We start from the raw sequence: 24,530 nt of genomic DNA on the forward strand, positions 1-24,530 counted from the left end.
TGTCAGTCGATTAAATTACTTTTTTAATTAATTGTTTCAGTTCTTCACAGATCAACTTACACATTTTTTAAAATATGAATTTAGTTTTGAGAATTGGAAGAGATTTTCAGCTGAGGTGAAATTTTTCTTAAACAAATTAAAAGGGAAGGCGTCGAGCCATCCTGTGTTATGAAGTCATTACTCCTGAAATCCCATCATGCAACACCTTTGACACATGTCCGCTGCAGAGATCATTTGTTTGAAAGAACTTGTCTGTGATTATGAGATGTTTGGCAACAACAGAAATTGAAGGGAAATTTTATTTTTGTTTTTATTTTACAAAAGTAAAAACCTATTTTATGAATGTACAGTTTGTAAAGGCTGAATATTGTATCTGATGTACATAATAAGGCTGTGTATATTGCTGAACTATCTATTATGTACGCTTCATGTTCTTATCATGTAAAGTTAGCTGAATGCCACTCAGCCTTTTATTTATTCCTTACTTTTACTTTTGCTTACTCTTAACAGATTGAGACATCATAGTAGGACAGCTGGCATCAGTATCATTTAAGAAGGGTTGTCTCTTGCTGCAGTGATTCAAAGTTAAAGTGACCTCTGAGTTTCCTGATGAAGGATGTGTGTGTATATATATAGTATGTAGAGGAAAGAAGCCATTTTGCAAAAGATGTTTAAAAAATTATGATTTTTTTTTTTTTTTACTTTGTTTGTGCCAGTTTTTCTGTCGTTGTTGACATGAGTGTGTCACAGTTCACCTCTACAAACACATCATCTCTCATTATATGAATGTCTGCTGAGTCAATAACCTGCCATGTTCACCCAAAAAACAGATCCATGAAAGGAACACTTTTAGTTTTAGTCCTGTTGTTTTCTTCTCAGAGCACATTTCTAATCAAAATGAACATGCTTGTTTTCATCTATTAACGTATTATTTTACACTTTCTCAGCTAGTGCTCTGAGAAGAAATGGACTAAAATGCAACATTATTCCTTTATGTATTATTATATCAAGGAGAAAAAAACACAGCAACTGCAAGTGTACAATATACTTAAAGCAAAATAGACGGACATTACTCACCTTATCAAACTGTGTACAGGCGCTGCTTCAACTGAACTGTTGACATCTATATTATCAGAATGTAAATACTATCTGTGGAAAGAGCAGAAAATTGAAATAAATCAGGTGTGAAAGGAAAGACAATGACTTAAAGACCTCATGTAACAGAAACGAGAGAGTGTGGCCGAAACGGACTTCAACAGGTCAGCATGTACTTGAGCTAAGCGCTATTCTTTATATTTAAAATAGTGTCTGTGAGCTCTCTGTGGCTGATATAGTTCAGATACTTAGTTTGGTTTGTGTAAATTGAGTCATTGTTTTGATGAGGTCTTTAACTTTTTGTTTTCTTTATTTCGTAGAGCTGTATGTTTGAGCAATTCACAGAAGCTAAATGAAAAATTGTCCAGAATAAAAGACATAAGAGAGTCTTTTGTGTGTTGTGAGTTTGTTGATTACAGTGATGAAAAGTGACTTAAGTACATTTACTGGACTGTTACAGTTATTTATGTACTAAATTTCCACCAAATTGGTCAATTTATACTTAAATTCCACAACATTAAAAGAAAATGTTTTACATTTTACTGCACGCCATTTAACATGTACAGTTACTTTGCAGATTAAGAATTTACATGTTAAATGTGCATCAGGTATGATAAAGTACTTTTGGAAAAGCTTCAAACCAAACTGGAGAAACACTTGATTACAAGTAAAAGTTTTGCAATAAAAATGTGACATAAGTAAATGTAAGTATTGTTGGTACCAAGTACCTAAATTTTTAAAAATAAAATGTGTTGTATTATTACATGCAGTGATTGAAAGTAAATTGGGTAATCCATTTCCACAGGACTGTCTACTTTATACTTGTCGATAAAGAGTCTCAGTCATCCAGGTCATGGTAATCATAAGTGCTATATTGTAGGCAACTGGACTTTATATTTAAATTCAACTAAAACAAGGTGGTTTATCCATGTGTTAATAAAGGGTTTCTGAACACAGAGTGCTTCAGATGCATTTTTGAATTGCCTGCCTGTACCATGGACTTTCACAGCTGGCCAGTCGTTGTTTTTTATCTTCATGTGAAATATAATACATTTTATTACATAACAGTTACTTGCAAATTAAGATTTTTTGTAGATTATTACAAGAAGTTACTCAGATCTTTTACTTAAAGGGTAACTGTGGTATTTTTCAACCTGGGCCTTATTTCCCCATGTTTTTGTGTCCAAGTGGTTCATGAGAAGAGCGGTTTTTGAAATTGGTCCACTATTCAGCAAGAGCCCTGCAGCTAGCAGCCGCCAAACAGGCTATAATGTAACAACCCGTCAATGTATGCCCACTTAAAGTGTTTGTTTTTACTACTGACAAGATCCAGATTGTTATTTTAAGTGTCTGACAACATAATGGAAAAAGGAGAGATAGACAACAGAGATAGACCTTTTTGGAAAAGAGTAGGTTCCTTATTGTTTGACCAGAAACAGTTCTGACATCACCAAACTCCCCAGACTCCATTTAAATTCACATTAATTTTACCGTGTATAGAGCCAGCACAGTTTCATATCTGACGGGGTGAATTAAGGCTTTATTTCAACGAAAGCAGAGTTGGTGATTGTTGGAACACTGGAAAGACAAAATAAGACAACTTTTGTGAGTTTTATTTTGTTTCTGTCAACTTTGAATGAAGTGTGTTTTACGATGATAAGATTACTGTTTATTTAAATGGAGTCTGGTGGGTTTGATGATAGCTATATTCAGGGCTGTTTCTGGTAAAACCAAAAGGATCTTACACCTCAGCAAAAAGATCTATCTCTGTAGGGATCCTTTCCATAATGTTGTCAGACTAGTATAATAATAATCTGAATCCTGTCAGTGGCAAAAACAAAAACTTTTAGTAGACACACACTGACCGTGTGAACATGCCCCGAGTGGTTACATTATTGCCTGTTTGGCAGCTGCCAGCTGCAGGGCTCTTGCTGAATAGTGACCAGTTTCAAAAACTGTTGTTCCCATGAGCCACTTAGACACAAAAACATGGGAAAAAAGGGTCCAGCTTGAAAAGTGCCAAAGTCACCCTTTAGTAAAAGTAGCACTACCAGAGTGTAAAAAAAGTCTTACTCAAGTAAAATAACGTAGGTTTTAGTTGTGAATTATACTTCAAGTACCAAAAGTAAAAGTACTCATTGTGCAGAATGGCCCACTTCAGAATGATATTATATTATATTACTACAAGTAAAGGTAAGTAAAAGTATCAATACTTTAGCAAAAGTCCTGTATTCAAGATTTCACTTAAGTACAAAAGTATTACAAAACACACTTTGAGTATTAAAGTCCTTGTAAAAGTACTTGTTGGGCAGAGCCTTTCTTTTAGTGGGTTATAAGGGTGAGAATCGGCAGAGGACCTACGATACAATATTATCTTGATTCTTAGGTCACGATGATACAATATTACTACAATATTAAATGTATTGCGATATGCTGAGAATTGCAATAATATACAGTACAGGCCAAAAGTTTGGACACACCTTCTCATTCAATGCGTTTTCTTTATTTTCATGACTATTTACATTGTAGATTCTCACTGAAGGCATCAAAACTATGAATGAACACATGTGGAGTTATGTACTTAACAAAAAAAGGTGAAATAACTGAAAACATGTTTTATATTCTAGTTTCTTCAAAATAGCCACCCTTTGCTCTGATTACTGCTTTGCACACTCTTGGCATTCTCTCCATGAGCTTCAAGAGGTAGTCACCTGAAATGGTTTTCCAACAGTCTTGAAGGAGTTCCCAGAGGTGTTTAGCACTTGTTGGCCCCTTTGCCTTCACTCTGCGGTCCAGCTCACCCCAAACCATCTCGATTGGGTTCAGGTCCGGTGACTGTGGAGGCCAGGTCATCTGCCGCAGCACTGCATCACTCTCCTTCTTGGTCAAATAGCCCTTACACAGCCTGGAGGTGTGTTTGGGGTCATTGTCCTGTTGAAAAATAAATGATCGTCCAACTAAACGCAAACCGGATGGGATGGCATGTCGCTGCAGGATGCTGTGGTAGCCATGCTGGTTCAGTGTGCCTTCAATTTTGAATAAATCCCCAACAGTGTCACCAGCAAAACACCCCCACACCATCACACCTCCTCCTCCATGCTTCACAGTGGGAACCAGGCATGTGGAATCCATCCGTTCACCTTTTCTGCGTCTCACAAAGACACGGCGGTTGGAACCAAAGATCTCAAATTTGGACTCATCAGACCAAAGCACAGATTTCCACTGGTCTAATGTCCATTCCTTGTGTTTCTTGGCCCAAACAAATCTCTTCTGCTTGTTGCCTCTCCTTAGCAGTGGTTTCCTAGCAGCTATTTGACCATGAAGGCCTGATTGGCGCAGTCTCCTCTTAACAGTTGTTCTAGAGATGGGTCTGCTGCTAGAACTCTGTGTGGCATTCATCTGGTCTCTGATCTGAGCTGCTGTTAACTTGCGATTTCTGAGGCTGGTGACTCGGATGAACTTATCCTCAGAAGCAGAGGTGACTCTTCCTTTCCTGGGTCGGTCCTCATGTGTGCCAGTTTGGTTGTAGCGCTTGATGGTTTTTGCGACTCCACTTGGGGACACATTTAAAGTTTTTGCAATTTTCCGGACTGACTGACCTTCATTTCTTAAAGTAATGATGGCCACTGGTTTTTCTTTAGTTAGCTGATTGGTTCTTGCCATAATATGAATTTTAACAGTTGTCCAATAGGGCTGTCGGCTGTGTATTAACCTGACTTCTGCACAACACAACTGATGGTCCCAACCCCATTGATAAAGCAAGAAATTCCACTAATTAACCCTGATAAGGCACACCTGTGAAGTGGAAACCATTTCAGGTGACTACCTCTTGAAGCTCATGGAGAGAATGCCAAGAGTGTGCAAAGCAGTAATCAGAGCAAAGGGTGGCTATTTTGAAGAAACTAGAATATAAAACATGTTTTCAGTTATTTCACCATTTTTTGTTAAGTACATAACTCCACATGTGTTCATTCATAGTTTTGATGCCTTCAGTGAGAATCTACAATGTAAATAGTCATGAAAATAAAGAAAACGCATTGAATGAGAAGGTGTGTCCAAACTTTTGGCCTGTACTGTATATTGCAATCATTACTTTTTTTCCCAACTGCAAATTATTAGGAAAGGAAGACTTTGTCAACATCAGTTTTACCTCATAAGAAAAAGTTTTCACTCGATTCGTCTGACTTTAATCATTTTTATTCCAGTAAAATGTGACAGACTGACCAACACTGTCATAAAACCTGTCAGAGGTGTCACATACATCTGACAGACTCAACAGTTGGCAGCTTTAACACAGATTTCATTATTCTAGTTTCAAAAGTTGTATTATAATGTGTATTTGCAAAAATGTATAATGTATATAATAAAAAAAATCCCTAATTTGTTATATTGTTATATATTTATCAGATTAATTGATTATTATTATTATTATTATTATTATTATTATTATTATTATCATGAATGTTTTTACACATAAGATCCATTGTAATATCATATTGAATGAGGGGGAGCACATTTTAATTACTTACTGTTGGATGGTTTAATCTGTAGCAAAGCATCATATTTTATGAATTGATAAAGTTTTGTTTGTAAAAATTTAACCTCTGTAAAATAACTCCAGCTGTCAGACAGATACAGTGAAGCAAAAGTACAATAGAGAAAACATACACACCAATCAATAAATGAATAAAAAAATAAAAGAATAAATAAAAGAATAAAAAGTAAAATAAAAATAAACAAAATTAACAAAGAAGTAGAGGTCAAAAACTCATAATCCTAAATGTATATACAAACAACAAAACATAAACAATATATATGCCTCTTAAGCAACACAGACATCAGACCACACCGTTACTAAAAAAGACTGTAGTCAATTTCTTGGTTCAGTCCTGGGCATATTGCCTGCATATGGAATATATAAAAGGTTTCTCTCTGTAATAATAATTTGAGTTGATCACCACCTCGAATCTTCTTTTGGATGGTTTCTAGGCCTTCATATAGCCTTATGGTTGAAGGCCTAGAAACCATCCAAAAGAACATTCGAGGTGGTGATCAACTCAAATTATTATTGCAGAGAGAAACCTTTCATATATTCCATACGCAGGCTACAATATGCCCAGGACTGAACCAAGAAATTGACTACAGTCCTTTTTTTTTTATAACTGTGTGGTATATACATTTAGGATTATGAGTTTTTGCCCTCTAATTCTTTGTTAATTTTGTTTATTTTTCATTTTTATTTTATTTTCTATTCTTTTATTCATTTATTTATTTTATATTTTATTTTTATTTATTGATTTATTTTTATCTTTATTGATTTATTGATTTATTTATTCTTACAAAATCGATCTCTTCCTAGGAAGTTTGACCGATCTGCATGAAACTGGGTGAACATAATCTAGGGACCAATATCTAAAGTTCCCTCTTGGCAAAAGTTGGAAAACTTACTAAAACTGAGCTTCTATAAGGCAATGAATATTGCGGAGGGCGTGGCTCATCACATAAAGGTGTATAACATCTCAAGGGTTTCACCGATCACCACACAACTTTGTAGGCATATGACCACACATAATCTGAGGGGACCCCTCCATTATTGACCCGATCAAAAAAATGGGGCACCAAGACGCTTCAAGGTGACTGGAGAAATTTAACTCTAATTGGCAACTGGGTGGCACTATAACAACAGAAAAATGCTTAAAAATGGCTAAAATGTGACTGATCGCTGTGGCTCCCCCTGTGGCCCAATGTTTTGTTTTGGTATGACTAAGTCATGGTATGGTATGCTGTACATAATCACGGAAACTGTCAGTGTGTCATTCTGTCAGTCAGTCATTCTGTCTGTCCCACATTTTTCTACTCACTGACATGGTCAATCTATGTGAAACTGCACATAGGCATTGAGGATTGGCATAGGTAGAAGGTGACAAAGCTACCAATGGCTATGGACTAATATATTGTTCTTCAATCCATATCTTGTGGAGCCATCTAATGGTCATGGCTTGCATTTGCTGCCTGAGACTTTATTGTCTTCCTGCTCAGGTGTGTGTAATTATCTTGTCTATTCAAGGGGAAACTGTGTGCTGAGGATTTACACCCTGAAGAAGGCTGTTTGTGCCGCTATGTGTGGGTTGTATCCCAGCTCCATTTTTAATATGTATTAGTGTGTTTTACATTTCATCATGAAATAGCCATCTGAATAAAGCCTTTTAACATGTGTTGCTAGAGGAGTGCCTTGGATTTCTTTCTTTTTTGTAAACAGTACAGTACTTGAGTAAATTTAATTACATCCCACCACTGACCGCTGGATTATGATTACTCATGCATTAATGTATATTTACCACTAATGATGCAGCTGGTTAAGGTGGAGTTCATATCAATTGCTTATACTTCTGAGTGGCTTAACCAATACACCAGAATTAATGAGTTTTTTTTAACATTTTGTATTTGTAATCTAAATCTGTGAAGTGACTAAAGCAGTTGTGGAAATAAAGTTTTCTTTGACTGAACTAGAGTTTATCTGCAGCATTGATTACTTTCATCAGTTTCAGTTCAGTCCGCTTGCTCCTGTAATAATTTGATATTAACTGCCTCATGTTCACACTGTTCTGTCGGCTCAACAACACACAGGAGCTCCAAAGCAGCAAAACAAACAACCTGAATCAATAGTCAGTGAAGAAGAACAAACACCGAAACAGCAGAAGAAGAAAAGGCTGCTGAGGGGAAACAGCCGCACCGCTTCAGCACATTTAAAACACAGAGCACTTAGGAAACCCCAGCTGGCTGTGTTGACCAATACAAGATATACATCATTACATATACATTATTCAAATACTATACTCTGCAGACATTTACATTTTATGCTACTGTATACTTCTACTTAAAAAACAGAGGGAAACATTGGACTTTTTTATGCCACTACATTTATCGGCTCCAGTTACTACTCGTGTAGAAAGGATTTTACACACAAAACATACGATCAGTTATAAAATCTGATGTTTTATTACTATGTATTATGATACTAATTGGCTTTAAAATGCTGTTCACATGATGATACATCAAAAATTATGATCAAACAATATAATAACAAGACTAACAGTAGTGATGGCCAAATGAAGCCTCATGAAGCATTTTCTTTATTTTATGAGCCCACTAGATGGCGCTCTTGGTTTAAAGAGAGAGACTCAAAGAATGACAATTCAGTGTGCTTTCAACTTTTTGTTGAAGAAAAAGCACCATCTAGTGGGCTCATAAAATAAAGAAAATGCTTCATGAGGCTTCATTTGGCCATCACTAACTAATAGGCAACACTCTGCTTCATAAGGGGTATTTTTACTTTTGATATTTCAGTAGGTTTCTGTACTTTTCATCAAGACAAATTTTAAAATCAGCGCCTCTAACTTGTAATGGAGTAATGGAGTATTTGTTTACTGTGGTATTGCTACTTTCATTTCGGTAAATAAACGATCTAAAATACTTCTTCCATCACCGAATACAGCATTGAAACTTAGAGTACAGTAGTGTGATATCATATTACTCATGAAGTACTTAGTCCAGTTTTGAGGTAGATGTGTTTTGTTCCATTAAATTTCAAAGAGACTGAAACACTTTTTCTCCTCAACCACATTTATCTGACAGCTAGCTTTACTTTTAAAATTTAAAATATGATGACCTTGACGCGTTGTTACAGATTAAACAACTCAACAATACATGAAGTACTCAAAATTACTTCCACCTCCTTCTGTTACTGTATATTAAAAAGCTCCACACACTTTCATGCATTAATAAGAACAATCCAGTAATAATGAAACTTTATATAAAGTGCCACTCTGCATGAGTACCTTTACGTTGATACTTTAAGTGCATTTTGCTGATTATACATATGTACTTTTATTAATGTAGAATTTACTTGTGACACAAGATTTAGGAGGACTTAAAACTTTATTGATCACACAGGGGAAATTCAGATTACAGCAACACAAGAGAGATGGATGCAGAGCCTACGAGCCTACGAGCCTACGTTAAAGCCACACTTACCTTTCTGGAAATTTTACACTTTTCTTTGTTTAGGTTAAAATTCTATTAATAAGCATTCGGACCAAATGCAATGATTGGCCGAGCATCCTGTCTGTCTTCCCCACGTCGAGGTCTCCGACTGATGTAACCACTCACTCCGGGGTTGCATTTGACTGTGCAGGACAGGTAACGTTATGTTTAGTTTGCTCCTAATATAACATCTAACTTTATATGACAACACAGCATCCAGTTGCTAATGACTAACGTTAGCCTACTGTAGCGTAGCCTCTGAAACATTAACATTATCTTTCTTGTGCGTTTCCACTTACTAGTAACATTAACGCTACTATCTAACATTAGCACTGTAACCTTATTCTAAAACTCATCAGTCATCACTGACTCCGGTTAAGTTTTAAAACTCTGGGGTTGCGTTTGACTGGTTGTAACGTTACACTCGCTCTCCTCTTCTGTGTATCTAACGTTACCTTGCTGGCGCAGGCATCTATCATAGACGTCACAAGGACGTAATGGAGGAGGGGGAAGTAGGACGATGGAGGGAGGTGGAGTTGCAGGAGAAGGGTGACAGGACTTTGGAGGGAGGTGGGATTTGTGGATGTTCAAATTTTTTCAAAGTGCTGTGTGAAATGAAGAAAGGTAAGGGTTGCTTTAATTCATCGCTGCACGAGTTGTGGGACATTTTGTTAACGGATGATTTGACATGGTTTTGCTGTTGTTAAACATGGCCCCCTATGACTTCAATTCATCAAGAATTTTCTATGGTTTTGGATTCTTCGTTTACCATTGAGGCATGCAAGAAAATCAAACTTTCCTTTGTGAATTCAAGGTAAGTCATGTTGAGTAACTAATACACAAATGATAATCTGAGGGGTGAAGTGTTCCTTTAACTTTGACCTTCACAACTTAATTAGAGAAGGCAAGGGGTAGCAGCCAATCAGAGGGAGAGTAGGGCGGGCCATGCTTTCGTCATCCTTGGAAAAGAATTATTGCGAGTGGGACTGTGTGTATGTGTGTGTGTGTGTGTGCGTGTGTGTGTGTGTGTGTGTGGGTGGGTGTGTGGGGGTGTGTGTGGGCGGGGCTATTGTGACGCAGAGTTTTTTCTTTTTTTTAATATGCGCAGCTGCTTGAGTTGTAGTTTTTTGGTCTTATAGAAAAACTGAATCACTGAAGGAGAGAAGCCTGAAGTCATCCTTCATTTATATTCAGCTTGGATCTGTCTGTCTGTCTCTCTCTCTCTCTCTCCCTCTCCCTCTGTCTCACCCTCCCTCTCTCTCGGACTCAGATTATCTCCATCATCCTGCCGCTCAGATGTGAGTACTCCATATTTCTTTCATTTTTAATATATATATTAAATATATATATATATATATATATATATATATAAACTCTGACTGTGTGGAATATCTCCTCACTGTCTTAATTTTAAGTTTAATTTACATGCATATAGAAACATCCTGCTCGGTGTAGTTTCCAGTGTTTGAAAACTACACATTCTTCATTTAATTCACATTCCCCTCATTTTATTTACATAACAGTGAGCTCTGCTTTTATTCACGTTTATGTTGCTGAAACGAAACTTGTCTGTGTTTCTGGACATTTCTGGGCTGCAGCAGAAATATTGGTACAATGACTCACCGGCTGACTCACCTACAAAACTATCCATCAATAACACTGTGATCGGCTAAAGTGCGTTTATACTATTAATCGTCACACCATCAAACAAACACACACTTTATTCAGCTCACAGCATCACAAAGAGCTGGATAAAATGTGGCTTATAATGTTTTATTTTATTATATTTTTCTTGTGGGGGAGGAGGAGGAGGAGGGGGAGGAGGAGGAGGGGGAGGAATTATTGCGTGCATGTTTATCTGTCCGGAGCCTCTGGCTGCTGCTGCTGCTGCACTAATCTTTCTCCATTTTGCCTCTGGAAAACAAGCCTGAGGCTGTCAAAGAAGTGAGCTGTTTTTTGGTGTGACCATGCATCAAACCACCTGCTGTGTGTTTGCTGCTGAGCTGTTTCAGTCTCTGATACTTTGATTAGATGGATGGAGGCCAAAGTTTGATGAGTCATGTCTCTGTTACTGAATTGGGGTTTTAAAAATCCCCTCTGTATTGACAGACTCTGATTTATAAAGTCGCAGACAAATGACAGGCCTATCGTCATGGGCGTAGATTATGGGGTAATGCAGGGGACACGTACCCCTTATAACTTAGAACATAAAAGTAGCAGAGGACATTTATTCAGACAGAATTTAGATGTTTAAATTTCGGCTGTCAAGGGATTAAAAAAATCTGATTAATTACACCCTTTGTGATGTATAAATCTAAATTAATCTTATACATCATTTTTTTTGCTGTTAAAGTATTTAAAAAATTTCAATTCAAATGAATTTTGGCGAATGTGTTGTGGTAAAGCTACCACCGAAACTGGTCTGCAGTCCATTGCAGTCCATTTGCAAGAGAGTTTGTTACTTAGTCACAGGTAGACTTATTCAGTTTGCATCTTAACACCATCATAGCATCATAAGCTGTACTAGCTCGGGCCTCCAGGTTTGCTGCTAAAAGCTTTATGTTGAGGTGATATTTCAGGCTTTTAGTTCTCCAATGGTACAAAAAATCCTTTACTGCAGAAATTGCAGAGAATGGTGCTCCTATCAACAGTTCCATCTATATGTTTTTTGAATGTAAATGTTCCATTCACGGGGCCAAGCAGCGTCGTCTCGTCTGCCTCCATCATGTGACAAAGCCACTGAGTCCTTCAGTAACCATGTCAAAGGGCACCCTGAAATGTGAATCATCAGCATTAATTTTTTTCTGCATTATTTTTTACTGTGATTAATAAATCGAAATTAACGTGTTATTTTGACAGTCCAGAATACAGCAAATTAAGTGTTTGACCCACAAATCCACTTTCCTAATGTTGAAATGAAACCTACGCCCTTGGATTTCTTATTCCAGTTAAGAGTACTCAGATCTTCCATCCATTATGTCCCATCCTTGTAAATTTGAGGAGGTGCATGGGGCAATTCTTGACTACTTCTTTACTGTAGTGAGAAGCCAAATCTACTCCTGAATCAAATCAAATCAAGTTTATTTATATAGCACATTTAAAAACAACTGCAGTTGACCAAAGTGCTGTACAAATTAAAAGAGTGACACACAAATATATAGCAGTATAACATGTACACAAATGTAAAACAGAATAAAACGATAAGAACAATTATGTAAAAAGATTATAAAACACCAAAATATTAAAATGACATTAATATTAAAAGATTTGTCTTAAAAGTGTCATTTGATGGAGAGTGGAAGGCTACTTCAAAACCTTGGGGCAGCTACCATAAAGACACGATCTGAACACCTCTAAAACAAAGGAAATTATAAAAAAGATTTCAGGAGGCTGCAATCCTCTGTCCCGACTTTTATCAATGGGAAGCCAATAACAACTGTGACAGACTACAAGTACCTTGGCATCGTGCCTGCCTACAAGCTTAAATGGGACCTGTGCACTGACGTCAGAAGCACTAAGACACGACAAAGAATGCACTTTCTAAAGAAGCTGCAATCTTTTAATGTCCACAACAGAATGTTCAGAATGTTTTACTGTGCTTTTACTGAAAGCGTTTTATCCTTCTGCATCATCAGCTGGGTTAGTAATGCTACAGAGGCACAGAAAAACAACAGTATTAGGAATTACTTTCCTGAGTATGGAATGCATGTACAGAGACAAAGACAAACAACATTATGGGTGACCAGAGTAACTCCCTTGCCTTCTTTTTTTAATCTATTGCCATCTGGGCGATGATATATACACTAAAAACCAAGTTTTCATTTGTTCCACACACCACTAAGTTTTTAAACAGGTAATGCACTAGCAGCTAATCCCATGCACTGTGGCCACTTTGTCCCTGTCCCAAAACATGTCCAGCTAGTCTGGTCTGCCCCCCCTCCTGCATTTGTATGGGCATATGAATGTGTGTTATCTCTGTGTATGGCTATTGATGATTTTTGGGGATGTGTGACTTTCATTATGTTGACTTTGTAATTGTGTGATAACCAGTTTCCCCGCAGGGACAAATAAAAGTACATATCTATTGTGATATTGGATTTGATCTTTGATGCCTTTGGTGACAAATTTTAAACACTCAAACTTAATTACACACCAAGGGAACAGCCATTGGGAGCAATTTGGGGTTCAATATCTTGCCCAAGGATACTTCAACATGTGGACTGGAGGAGCCGGGGATTGAAACGCTGACCCCCAATTAACACTAAACATTAACAATAAGACAGCGCAGCTGGTACTAGTGTATTAATACTGAGGAAAATGAGTATTGAAACTGTTTCAGATATTCAGAATCAATATTTATTGATAAATTGATACTTGTGACATTACTGAGCTATGCTTCAGCATCCATGTAACTGCCACTTCTGGCCAAAGTGCAAAAAACAAAATAAATCAACTCCAAATTTAAAGACTGAACTGAACTTGAAATGTTGTTTTAATCATAGTTTATGGTTATTCCTCTGTCTCACATGCCCTGTCTGTCTGCAGGTCCACTCCAGAAGCAGTTACTCCCGGGGCCCCAGAGGGGGAGGGGGGCCCTCCGGCTCCGGCCCCGAACCTCACCAGCAACAGACGACTGCAGCAGACACAAGCACAGGTGGACGAGGTGAGGAAACTGCTCGGAGACAAAGGAATGCACTTTTAAAATAAAATCAGGCTACAATGAATGAAAAAAGGAAAAATGAGACACTAAAATGACCAATGAATTAAGATTATTGAAAGGTGTTTTGAAAGGTTTTGTTGTCTGACAGGTGGTGGACATCATGCGTGTGAATGTGGACAAAGTCCTGGAGAGAGATCAGAAGCTGTCGGAGCTGGATGACCGAGCCGACGCCCTGCAGGCCGGAGCCTCGCAGTTTGAGAGCAGCGCCGCCAAACTCAAGAACAAGTACTGGTGGAAAAACTGCAAGGTAGGCATGTTTGGTGTTTGTTTCCCATCATGCATTGGCCCTTGTCAATGCTACATAAGGACTTTCCATCTGTAACACCCATCCATCAGTGTGACTTCATCCCTCTGAACTGAAACTAACATCTGATGTTTTATCTACACTGATTTCATGAAATTCTAGTTTGAAAATCATTCGCTTGAGTCTGGCAGCTGAAAACTGGACAATCAGATTCCAATGTGATGCTCTAGATGATGTAGATATGAATTGTGTGGATACCAGTGATGCAAAATATGGTTTTTACAGGAAGTAACCTCACTGCTTAGAGTGACTTTCAACAGACAAGTAAGGAGGACTCTCCAGCAAGATTGTTCTCACCAGAAAGATGGCAGCATGGATTATTTGCCTAAAACAACACATATTTACATTTTCCTTACAATCAAACTGTTGTGGTCATTCGAATTATGACTATTTTTCTGACGGAAAGGTGAAAGGAGCACGGCATGCTGTAAGCAATGGAAAAACTCTGAGGGAACCAGTTGGATGGACAGGCATTCAGCGTGTCCATCTTAGTCACTGGAGACAGTGATGCATTCTGTGTCCTACCTGTGCTTTTTCTTTGGTGTCCAATGCTGGAAGTCACTGCCCAAGCGCCCGATTTCAATGACTTTGGAGTGAGACCGTGTTGGTTTGGTTTGTCAGTATAGTGGACTTTATGGAAGAGTACCTGCTCAGCATAGCGACAACCGCATCACTTTTTGTTTTCCTGTAATTTCTCAACCCAACCAGTTGAGGCAGATGGCTGCCTACCTCGTGTCTGGTTCTGTTCAAGGCTTCTGCTTGTTGAAAGGACATTTTTTCTCGCCGCCAAAGTGCTTGTTCCTCAGGGAAATGTTAGGTCTTTGTAAATTAAATAGTATGGTTTATACCTGTACTATATAAAAAGTGCCATAAGATAACTTTTGTAAGTGCTACTCTCTTCCTGATATTCTTGCTCAATGTTTGACGTACTTCCTTTGGGCTGTAAATTAAGCCTTCATTTTTTTGTCGGGAAATCGTACCCAGTGGCAGAGAAAACTGCATAGTGAAAGCAAGGCTTATACCACAAAGCAGTCCGGTTCAGTTCAGTTTATTACACATTGGAACGATTATTTTTGCATTTCCATTGTCAAAAGTTGTCGACAGTGACAAAGCAATCATTCTATCCTGTCCTGTTTTTTCGTCACCCCTCTGTTGATGTACCTAGCACATTGATCCAATTCTAAAAAGTGGAGCTATAAACACTGCAGTCCGTTGATTAGACAAGAAAAAATCATCACTCATCACTTGACAAGGACTCAATGCACAGACCACAAAGCCCCTACATTTCAATATCCCATTTGACTGAGACAAAAACTACCCTGTCCTATGGATGATCAACAAGGTTCAGACATTAACCTGTGTTGTCGGGGAAAAGGAAATATGGCGAGAGCTGCAAGGACCACTGACACGGTTAATACCATCTTGTAACAACCCTACCTACAATTAGAAGTACTGTCTGCAAACAGATTAAGAGTTTAGGTACATAGCCATATTGGTTACGTACAATTCTAAGGCTCTATATCGAACATGTTTGTTGGATATGCGGCTTAAAAGCCTATGGTGTCATTATTCTTACATAATTAACTACATTACATCGTGCAATCAACTTTTACCACAGCTGTAGAGGTGGCAGAGCAGAAAACACTCATAAGTCATTTTTAAACGGTTATACGGGTCATTTTGGAAGGCAAATAAAAATATAGCCTATTTTCTTATTTTACTTTCTTCTTATTTAGGTATCATCATCATTATCACTATCACTATCACTACTTTAGCTAATGTGAGACAGTAATGACATGCTGAGGGAGAGAAATGTACTTGTTGACATATTGTGCTGCAGAACTGATAAATGATAACACTGATGAGATAACTTATATCTTAACAACAGGCTACAGTTATGGTTGAGCTTGTTCTGGATAAATTCATCAGCTGAATGAGGCTGAAACAATTTTCAGTTTGACTCAGCTCAGCCACCACCCTTATCCCTCATTCACCTCCATCACCACAACACACTGTCCCTGTTCATCCATTCATCCTGGCCATGGCTGCCAAACCATTTTTATCTCAGCAGCATCAGTTCATCCAGCGCTCCGCCTCTGACGGACAGATAGTGCAGATTCCAGAGCGTCCAATCAGAAGCTTCCATTCAGACAGTCAGAGGAGGATTACATGAGAGGAGAGTTTGACTGACAGCGACCAGGAAGTCACAGAGAGAAATCCCAATCTGGATTACAGTGACAGTCTGGGATTAAAGAGCCAGCTGTGATTTGTGATGTAACTCCACCCACCCCCAGTACACACACACACACACACACACACACACACACACAATATTCCTACACTTGTGAGGACCCTCATTGACATAATGCACTCCCTTAGTCTCTAATATTAACCCTAACAACACCAAGGTCCTGTTCTTTGTTGTTTTTGAGAACGCTGTGGCTTCTAATGACTTTGTGAAGAGTTATGTCACATATTAGGCTGGTGATATTTTTCTTAATGCAAATAAATCACAGTAAGAGACCAACAATGAAACAATCACTGTGTGTGTATTGAAGCCTGATATCTCTCTCTACCTCTGTGCCATAGAGCTACATCAGTGTTAAAAGCCACTCTGTGTCACTGGGTGACATGTTTCTTCATTACCATAAACACAAACACTGTAGTTCATTTGGACTCAGTCCCACATACACTATCCTGCTGCCACAAATACTCACTAAATGTGGATTAATCCCCTGCTGAAAATAGTCCCCAATAAATGCACTATTTCCTCCCATTTGTTAAAAACTACAGTGACCAGCTTTTTTAGGAAATTAAACTTATCAGGCCTCCGCACCAGCGCCAGCTGTGGCCAGATGAGTTATCTTTTAGTGTTGTTTCAGTCCATCTGTCCATCACACTGTTGTCATGCACAATACGTATGTATACCTAAGAATAGTAATGCACCAAAATTTCTGTTTAACCCATGTAATTAGGAAGGCTGCAATCATGTGATCAATGCACTGACGGGAGTAAAAAAGGAAGTAGTATAATGAGTGAAAGTCTGCATCAAGTGGCAGCATGGGGAGGTGGATGGATCAAACAAACACAGGACTGTCCCCCAGGAGACCAGTGTTTATGTCCTGTGTGAAACCAAGTGAACTGAGTTATTTTAAGGGATGTCGCCATCCAGACTGTGCTCAAACATTGTTTAGATGAAAGCAATGCACCCAAATTTGTAAATATCCCAAGTATTTTGAAAGGCTGCGATCATGTGAGAGGCAGACCCGAGCGCTTGAAAGGAGGCAGGTTGGGGTGGTGGATGGGTCACAAAAAAATACTTTTACCTGGGACTTTCTTCTGGAGTCCCATGTTCAGATCCTTGTGAACTTTGAGTCATTTGAATGTTCTTCCTCACTGTGTTACTTTTCCTAAATATAACAACAGCTACTTTTATTGCCTAAACCTAACCTAATTACATAACTGTACATTAAGGACGTAATGTCATTTGTAGGGCACAAATTCTTAGGATATCATAAGAACTGTCTGAGAATAGGTTGCGCAACCATGTGTCTTTTCCTAAAACTAACTTGCGCAACATAACTGTTTGTTTCATGTTGTCTGTTTTAACCTGTTGTGTTTTTAGTGGAACTATTATGCTGCTGTCTTGGCCAGGACTCCCTTGGAAAAGAGATTCTGAATCTCAATGGGACTATTTCCTGGTAAAATAAAGGTTAAATAAAAATAAAAAACTTTCCTAAATCTTATCTACATATCTTTATGTTACAAACATAACTTTATGTTAAGTTTGTAATGTGATGACACCATTCGTGGTGTGCTTGTTGTTGAATAGAGTCAGGTGTGTGAGGTTTCATCTGTCCCTCCGTCTGCTCATTCTTGTGAACGCAGTATCTCAGGAAGGCCATGAGGGATTTTTTTAAGATTTGCTTGGACTCAAGGATGAACTGGTTAAAATCTGGTGTTCAAAGGTCAAGGTCACTGTGACCTCACAAAACATGAATTTGCCCATAACTCAAGAATTCACATGCTAATTACAACCAAAATTCACACAAATGTCTAATAGTGTAAAATGCTGACTTTTTAGATAAAAAAAAAAAATCAAAGGTCAACTTCACTGTGACATCATAATGTTCCCCGAAACACTTTCCTGGTCATTATTCAGTGTCATATCTCAGAAGCAGAAGGGGAGACACTGGGTCAGATTCTGAATTGGTGACACTAATCTTGGGTGTCCACCTTGAAACTGTGCTGTTTGTATAGTTCTTCTGTGCTGCCAGGGGAAGATGTGTGTGAAGCATCCATGTTTATACACATAATACCTTTTATTAAAGTCCTTCAGAGTCTTGACAGTGTGTCTGGACAGACATGGATAAAACTGCAACCTGATTGGTTGGCATACGCATACAACTGTGAGGTGATAGTTCCCGCTTTTTCCTTAAATTCCTCATTGCTTCATTTTCACACTCAAACAAGCTCACAATCAACATCTGGTTTCTCTTATTTCTCTCTTGCAATTCTACCAACCCGCAGACCCATCAAGCTCATCCAATCTCTCTCTCTCTCTCTCTCTCTCTCTCTCTCTCTCTCTCTCTCTGTCTATCTCTATCCTCTTGTTCTTATTAATCTCTCTCGCCCTCCCCCCATCAGAGGTGATGTGATTTCCTGCCTGTCTGTCAGCAGCTCTGACTCTCATGTCATCATGTGGATTTATTTATGGAGTATTTAGGTCCACACAGTGTTTGTGTTGTGTAACTTTGTATATTGTACCCAGAAAATCCTCCATAACTAACAAAGAATAAGACTCTCTTTCTTTGGTGATAAAAAAACACTATCACACGGTCTAAAATAAAATAAGCAACACATGGAGTCTAAATTAGTCAACCACATGTTTTTTTTCCCTGTGATATCAGAAATAAAAGAGATTTAAGGATTATTTAACACACTCAGTTTATTCATCAACATTTCTTTTTCTTCCAGATGATGATCATCATGGCAGTTGTAGGTGTTATATGTTTTGGAGTCATCTTCTGTAAGTAAACCAACATCACACAAACACACTTCTGTCACATACAGCAGTCAGGCTTCACTTTTATCAGAGAGATTCTTCACCAAAAAAAAATGTCAAAAACTATCAAACAATACTCTTGTAGATTTGGAAAAACTGCTGTAAGATATTTGTAGTTTGTAGCTTTTCACAGAAAACAGTATATTTTCAAAGTGTTTCTTTTTTTTAGTTTCTTTTTTTGCAGGTTCTTTTTTCCAGGTCTGATTTTGTCAAAATATTTCCTATTTTTCATACTCATTTTGTTTTTGCTTTACTTAAACCTAAAATCAACAGGCCTATATTTGGGACAGGCGTCTCTATGGGACAGGCCTTTAATTTATTTCACACAAAAGCAAAGCAAAGATAGGAAAATACATTCAAATTGTTTATTGAAACCAGTATGAATATTACTTGTTTAAAAATTAGGCTTCAGATAACATATCAATTATGAATCATTCATTTGATCTAGCTCTGACAGACAGCACATCAGAGAGAGAGTGAGTCACAGCACTCGAGGATTACAGCACTGGGCATACCGACACAACACCATTTCATCCTGTTAAAACAACACTCACGACTTGGATTATTTTTTATTAAAAAGAAACCCTTTTGATTGTTTTGATTTGATGACCCTTACGGACTAAAAGAATATAAATAATTTACAGGGAAATCGAGGAATGGACATAATTTGACGTAGTCAACATCAAAAGACCTTCTATGATTTTTTTTTTTTAAAAAAAGAACTGCTTGGCAGCCAGACGAGGCATCTAATTTAGACAGGCCTTTATTTTTTCAAAATGTGTAGCTACACCGGGCTAGTAAAAGGGACTGGGTGTTTTAATTAGGACTAGGCTTTTAATTGTCCAAAGTTTTATGGTAGACGGCTAGCTTGCCAAATTACTTCACCAGATAAGGTGTGCAATTAACAATGGCTCTCTAGTAGCCAAGAGTGATGCAAGGCAGAGATACTCAACTAGCTAACTGCACCTGAGCTAAGGTTAGCTAGTTAGCTTTAAAGCTAATCTGCATGGACCTGCCTTCAGTTGCTTCTTAATGTTAGCTAAGGCCCCAATCACACAGAATATGTTTTGCAGGTTGAAAAATGCAAGGCGCATTGCACTGCCTTTTTTTAAAAAAAAAATTGAATGCCACTATTTAAAAAAAAACGCTTGCTGCACCGTTTTTATTATTGTCAGGCAACCACCCCATCACCTCCATACCCTAACCTTCCCATGTAATTAGTAGCTGGTTACTAAAATGGACAGACAGAGGGTACTTGCTGTGGCTCTGGTTGAGGCTGTCAGCAAATAGTTTGTTGGGCACAGGGAAACAGAGATCTATGTGGGTACATCAGACCCTAAAAAAGAGGGTGGATCATGGGGAGTACCACCAGTTGGTCCAGGAGTTTCACCTCGATGATGGCCATTTCAAGTACTGCACTTACATGCTGTCATGCCTGCTGTTTTATATTTTAATCATGGTAACTGCAGTTCGTAAAGTCGTATAGCTCTTGGTATCCAGCAACCACCACCATCAGTTTCTCCTCCATTGTTTACCAACTCCAAACTTGTTGTCCTGACAACCATCGAAGGCCCGCCTCTCAGCTCATCTAATTGGATGATGGGAAAAAAGGGGAGATGACGTAGGGCACTTTTCCACTCTGACTTGAAGTTTTTTCAACTGAAGGAGTTCAGAGCGCTCTGGCAAAAACACCACATGCCTCGGTCAGAAATGTGAGGCGCGTAGCAATGCAAAAACAGCAAGCAAAAAGCTTCATTCACATAAAAACAATTACAAAAAGCCGCCTCCAGCTGCTAAAGCGCTTTCTGTGTGACTGGGGCTTAAAAACGTAGTTTACAAATGGCAAGCTAGCTAGTTTCATTAAGCTAGTGGTCCAAATGAAATGTAGGGACATTAAAGATAGTAACGTTATTCTAAATATGATTTCAATAAATTTTACAGCATTCTATCAACATGATGCTGATCAATCACATTCAGTCTCATGTAGCCTATGTCATGTCACTATTTTGGCCAGTACCCAGTTGCTGACTGGTAGTGATAGCCAAATGAAGCCTCATGAGGCATTTTCTTTATTTTATGAGTCCACTAGATCGCACTGTTGGTTTAAAGAGAGAGGCTCAAAGAATGGCAATTCAGTGTGCTTTCAACCTTTCGCTGAACAAAAAGTGCCAATGGGTTTATAAAATAAATAAAATGCTTCATGAGGCTTCATTTGGCCATCACTACTGACTGGCGCCTACTGCAACAAGATGCTGACTGCAGTTCACTTAACGGCCACTGGTGTCATCATTAACAAAGATTATCTGAAAGTTACATACAGAACCTTTAAGTACATTTCAATCGTATCACATGCTCTTCATCAGGAGATGGAGTTTGTCCAGCTGTCATTAAATTGTCATTGTTAATATTTTTAAATGTCTCATCTCTGCTCTCCCTCCTCAGTGTATTTCTTCTACTGAGCTGCTCTTCAGGGATGGACACACGAGTCGCAGGACGAGTCTGCACCAATGCTACCAAGCCAAAATTGAGCCTCTCCTCAGCACTCCTCCAGCTCTTCACCCTCCTCTTCCTCACAGATGCCTTCCTCAGAAACCTCCATGCTTGTTCTGTAATGTGCTCCAGTGCCTCCTTTTCTTCTCCGCTCCTCGTGGAAAACTTCTCTCAGGCAGGAATCCTGAGTGGATGTCATAGTCTTGCTTTTTTTTTGGGTACCAGATAGGACGGTTTAAATTATAAATGAATTAAAGAAAAGTCAAGCAGACTTTTCCCCCTTGTTATTGCTGTATTATCCTGTGTGAAAAATGAAAGTCAAAACTCTTTTTAAAAAAAAAAAAAGTATTTAGAAAATTGGAAATTGGGCCACAGAAAGTGAGATTTAAAAGAAAAAAAGACTTTCCGGGCCAAGTTAAAGGAACAGGAAGTGATCTGTGACCTTTTTATTGGTTTCCACTGACCACCAGTATGAACTGCTGGTCTCCAGTATCTGACAAAGAGCCATAATAACCAGAAAGAATCAAAATCATCCAACAGAAGGGTCTACAGGGGAGTTGTTATGTCAAATAAGATTTTATTTATTTATTCATTCAGTCATTTTTTGGCTTTAAAACAAATTTTTCTTACAGAAAAAGTTTTAGAGACACAAAACTAATGTTGAGTCAGCTGCTCTGTCATCTCCCAGTCTTTCCTTCTTTTTTAATTTCTCTTTCGTTTCTTTCTTTTTGATTTTATTTTCTCTTTCTTTTTCTTTCTTTCTTTCTTTGTCTTTTTATTTTATTTATTTCTTCAGTTTTTTGAATTTCTTTTTATTTTCTTGTCTTTTATACATTCTCTTTTTAATTTTTCTCTTTTTCTTTATAGATTTCTCTCTTTTCTATTGTTTTTTTTCTTTCTTTCTAATTTGTCTCATCTTTTTAAATTTCTTTCATAATTTCTTTTTCTTTCTCTTTTTAATTTCTTCCTTCCTTTCTTTCTTTCTTTCTTTCTTTCTTTCTTTCTTTCTTTCTTCTTGTTAAATTTTCTTTCTTTAAACATCAGCATGAGCAGCAGACAGGCCAGGAGATATTTTCCATCAGAAATTAAGATATTAAAGATGCAGAAATATAAATGATAGTTTTGTCATAATTGCCAGAAATTGAAATGACAACTTGTGCACTGATACGTGGATGATCTGGACTGAGAGTCCATTAAAAAACCAGATTGCAGTAAATTAGAGTGACAGTTTAAGAAATGGTTTATAACATAATTTCCATACATAATCCATGTGATATAAGTTAACCCTTTTTTTGCATGTAATAATTAGACTTTAATATTTATCTGGTTCTAACTGAATGATAGTGAACACTGTGTTTCTTTTGTTTTGATTTTTTTATGAAATTGAGGAACTAAAACATCACTGAACAGTATTTTAATCCTGAGTTTGAGGATTCCTGCTTTCTTTTCCTCTCTGTCCTCTTTGCTGTGTTGTACAGTATTTTTTTTTTCAGGAAAGCTGCCCCCTTGCTGTCAGTGTTGGTACTGCTGCTGATGTTTGAGCAGAAATTTCACTTCTTGCAGAACCACGACAAGAACAAAGTTGATTTTTTTTCTCAGTTTGTCTGTCCAGCCTCAGTTTGAGTTGTTGTAACAGTTGTGATGCAGAAACAGTCCTGATTTTATTTTTATTGTCTCGTGAACTGACCTGACTTGTGTTTGTGCACTTCAGCTGTGGTTTGAATGTTCGTGTGCTCTGCTTGAATGTGACTCCTCTGTGTGTTTTTGAGGCATTTTCTGAATGAAACTGGTGAGACTGAAGATATTACAGATATGATCATTAAAATGTAGAGAGAAACTGTGAGATTTAAAACTGTGAGCAGGTACTGAGCATTAATCCCACTGTGTTTAGTGCTCCCTCAGTACTGCTGGATATCACAGGTAAAGAGAAGTGACAAACATTTGACACTAAAACATTACAGATGCATTATTCTGATTATTGCCTGGGATTCTAATAAATTAATGTTTGCAGTGGAAGTGTCTTATTTGTGCCCTGATTTACTCTGAAAGTTGTTTTAATGTAACCAAACATGGTATTGTCTTTATCTGCCTCTAGTGGTCACAAATAGGAATAGCTGCATTGATCAAAAACAAAACGAAAAAGCTGCCTTGTCTACATATTTAGGGTCAGTTCATACTTTTGGTGTCTGCTTTTGTCTGTGACGTAAATGTCATTATCTGCCCACGTCTGTCAGGGTCTGCGCAGACCCCTGTACACATAGCAAGCATGCAGAGTGTGCATGCTCCTGCTGGTGATGCTTCTCTTCTCTTGACTTATCTACTGTATTCCCCGTCCCCGGTCCTATTCTTGTTCAGAGATTTTCTCTTTTTGTGTTTTCATGTTTGGCCAAAAACAACAAACACCGGAGCTCCTCTTGCTGTCATGAGGTCACAGTTTTCTCCTTATGCAAAATGAATGCATGATTCTCCTTCTTGGTTTTTATGGTTGTTGGCAAACAATGGTATGGTGCATTACCACCACCTAGTGATGGCCAAATGAAGCCTCATGAAGCATTTTCTTTATTTTATGAGCCCACTAGATGACGCTCTTGGTTTAACGAGAGAGGCTCAAAGAATGGCAATTCAGTGTGCTTTCAACCTTTTGTTGAACAAAAAGCACCATCTAGTGGGCTCATGAAATAAAGAAAATGCTTCATGAGGCTTCATTTGGCCATCTCTACTGCCACCAACTGGAAATGGATCAGGATCAGGAAATGTGCATGCATGGAACGCCAGACCGACAACAACCATTGAGCGTCCACATCAGCATTACC

General features: G+C 38.0%; 1 protein-coding gene across 1 annotated transcript; it reads left to right on the forward strand.

Annotated features, from left to right (window-relative positions):
* The first annotated feature begins 10,255 nt into the window (after positions 1-10,255).
* Positions 10,256-23,733, forward strand: vamp1a (vesicle associated membrane protein 1a). Its single transcript, XM_033636726.2, has 5 exons — positions 10,256-10,436; positions 13,684-13,801; positions 13,947-14,105; positions 19,140-19,191; positions 21,670-23,733. Coding segments are annotated over exons 1-5 (348 nt in total). The 5' UTR covers positions 10,256-10,434; the 3' UTR covers positions 21,687-23,733.
* Positions 23,734-24,530: the final 797 nt, after the last annotated feature.

Source organism: Epinephelus lanceolatus, chromosome 16 (genome assembly GCF_041903045.1).
Source record: "Epinephelus lanceolatus isolate andai-2023 chromosome 16, ASM4190304v1, whole genome shotgun sequence".
NCBI classification, from domain to species: Eukaryota; Metazoa; Chordata; class Actinopteri; order Perciformes; family Serranidae; genus Epinephelus; species Epinephelus lanceolatus.

Bases quoted from the DNA above. Each gene is read 5' to 3' on its own strand.
- vamp1a (XM_033636726.2), top strand. The intron at 13,802-13,946 runs GTGAGGAAACTG...GTTGTCTGACAG, and splicing joins CACAAGCACAGGTGGACGAG to GTGGTGGACATCATGCGTGT. The intron at 14,106-19,139 runs GTAGGCATGTTT...TTTTTCTTCCAG, and splicing joins ACTGGTGGAAAAACTGCAAG to ATGATGATCATCATGGCAGT.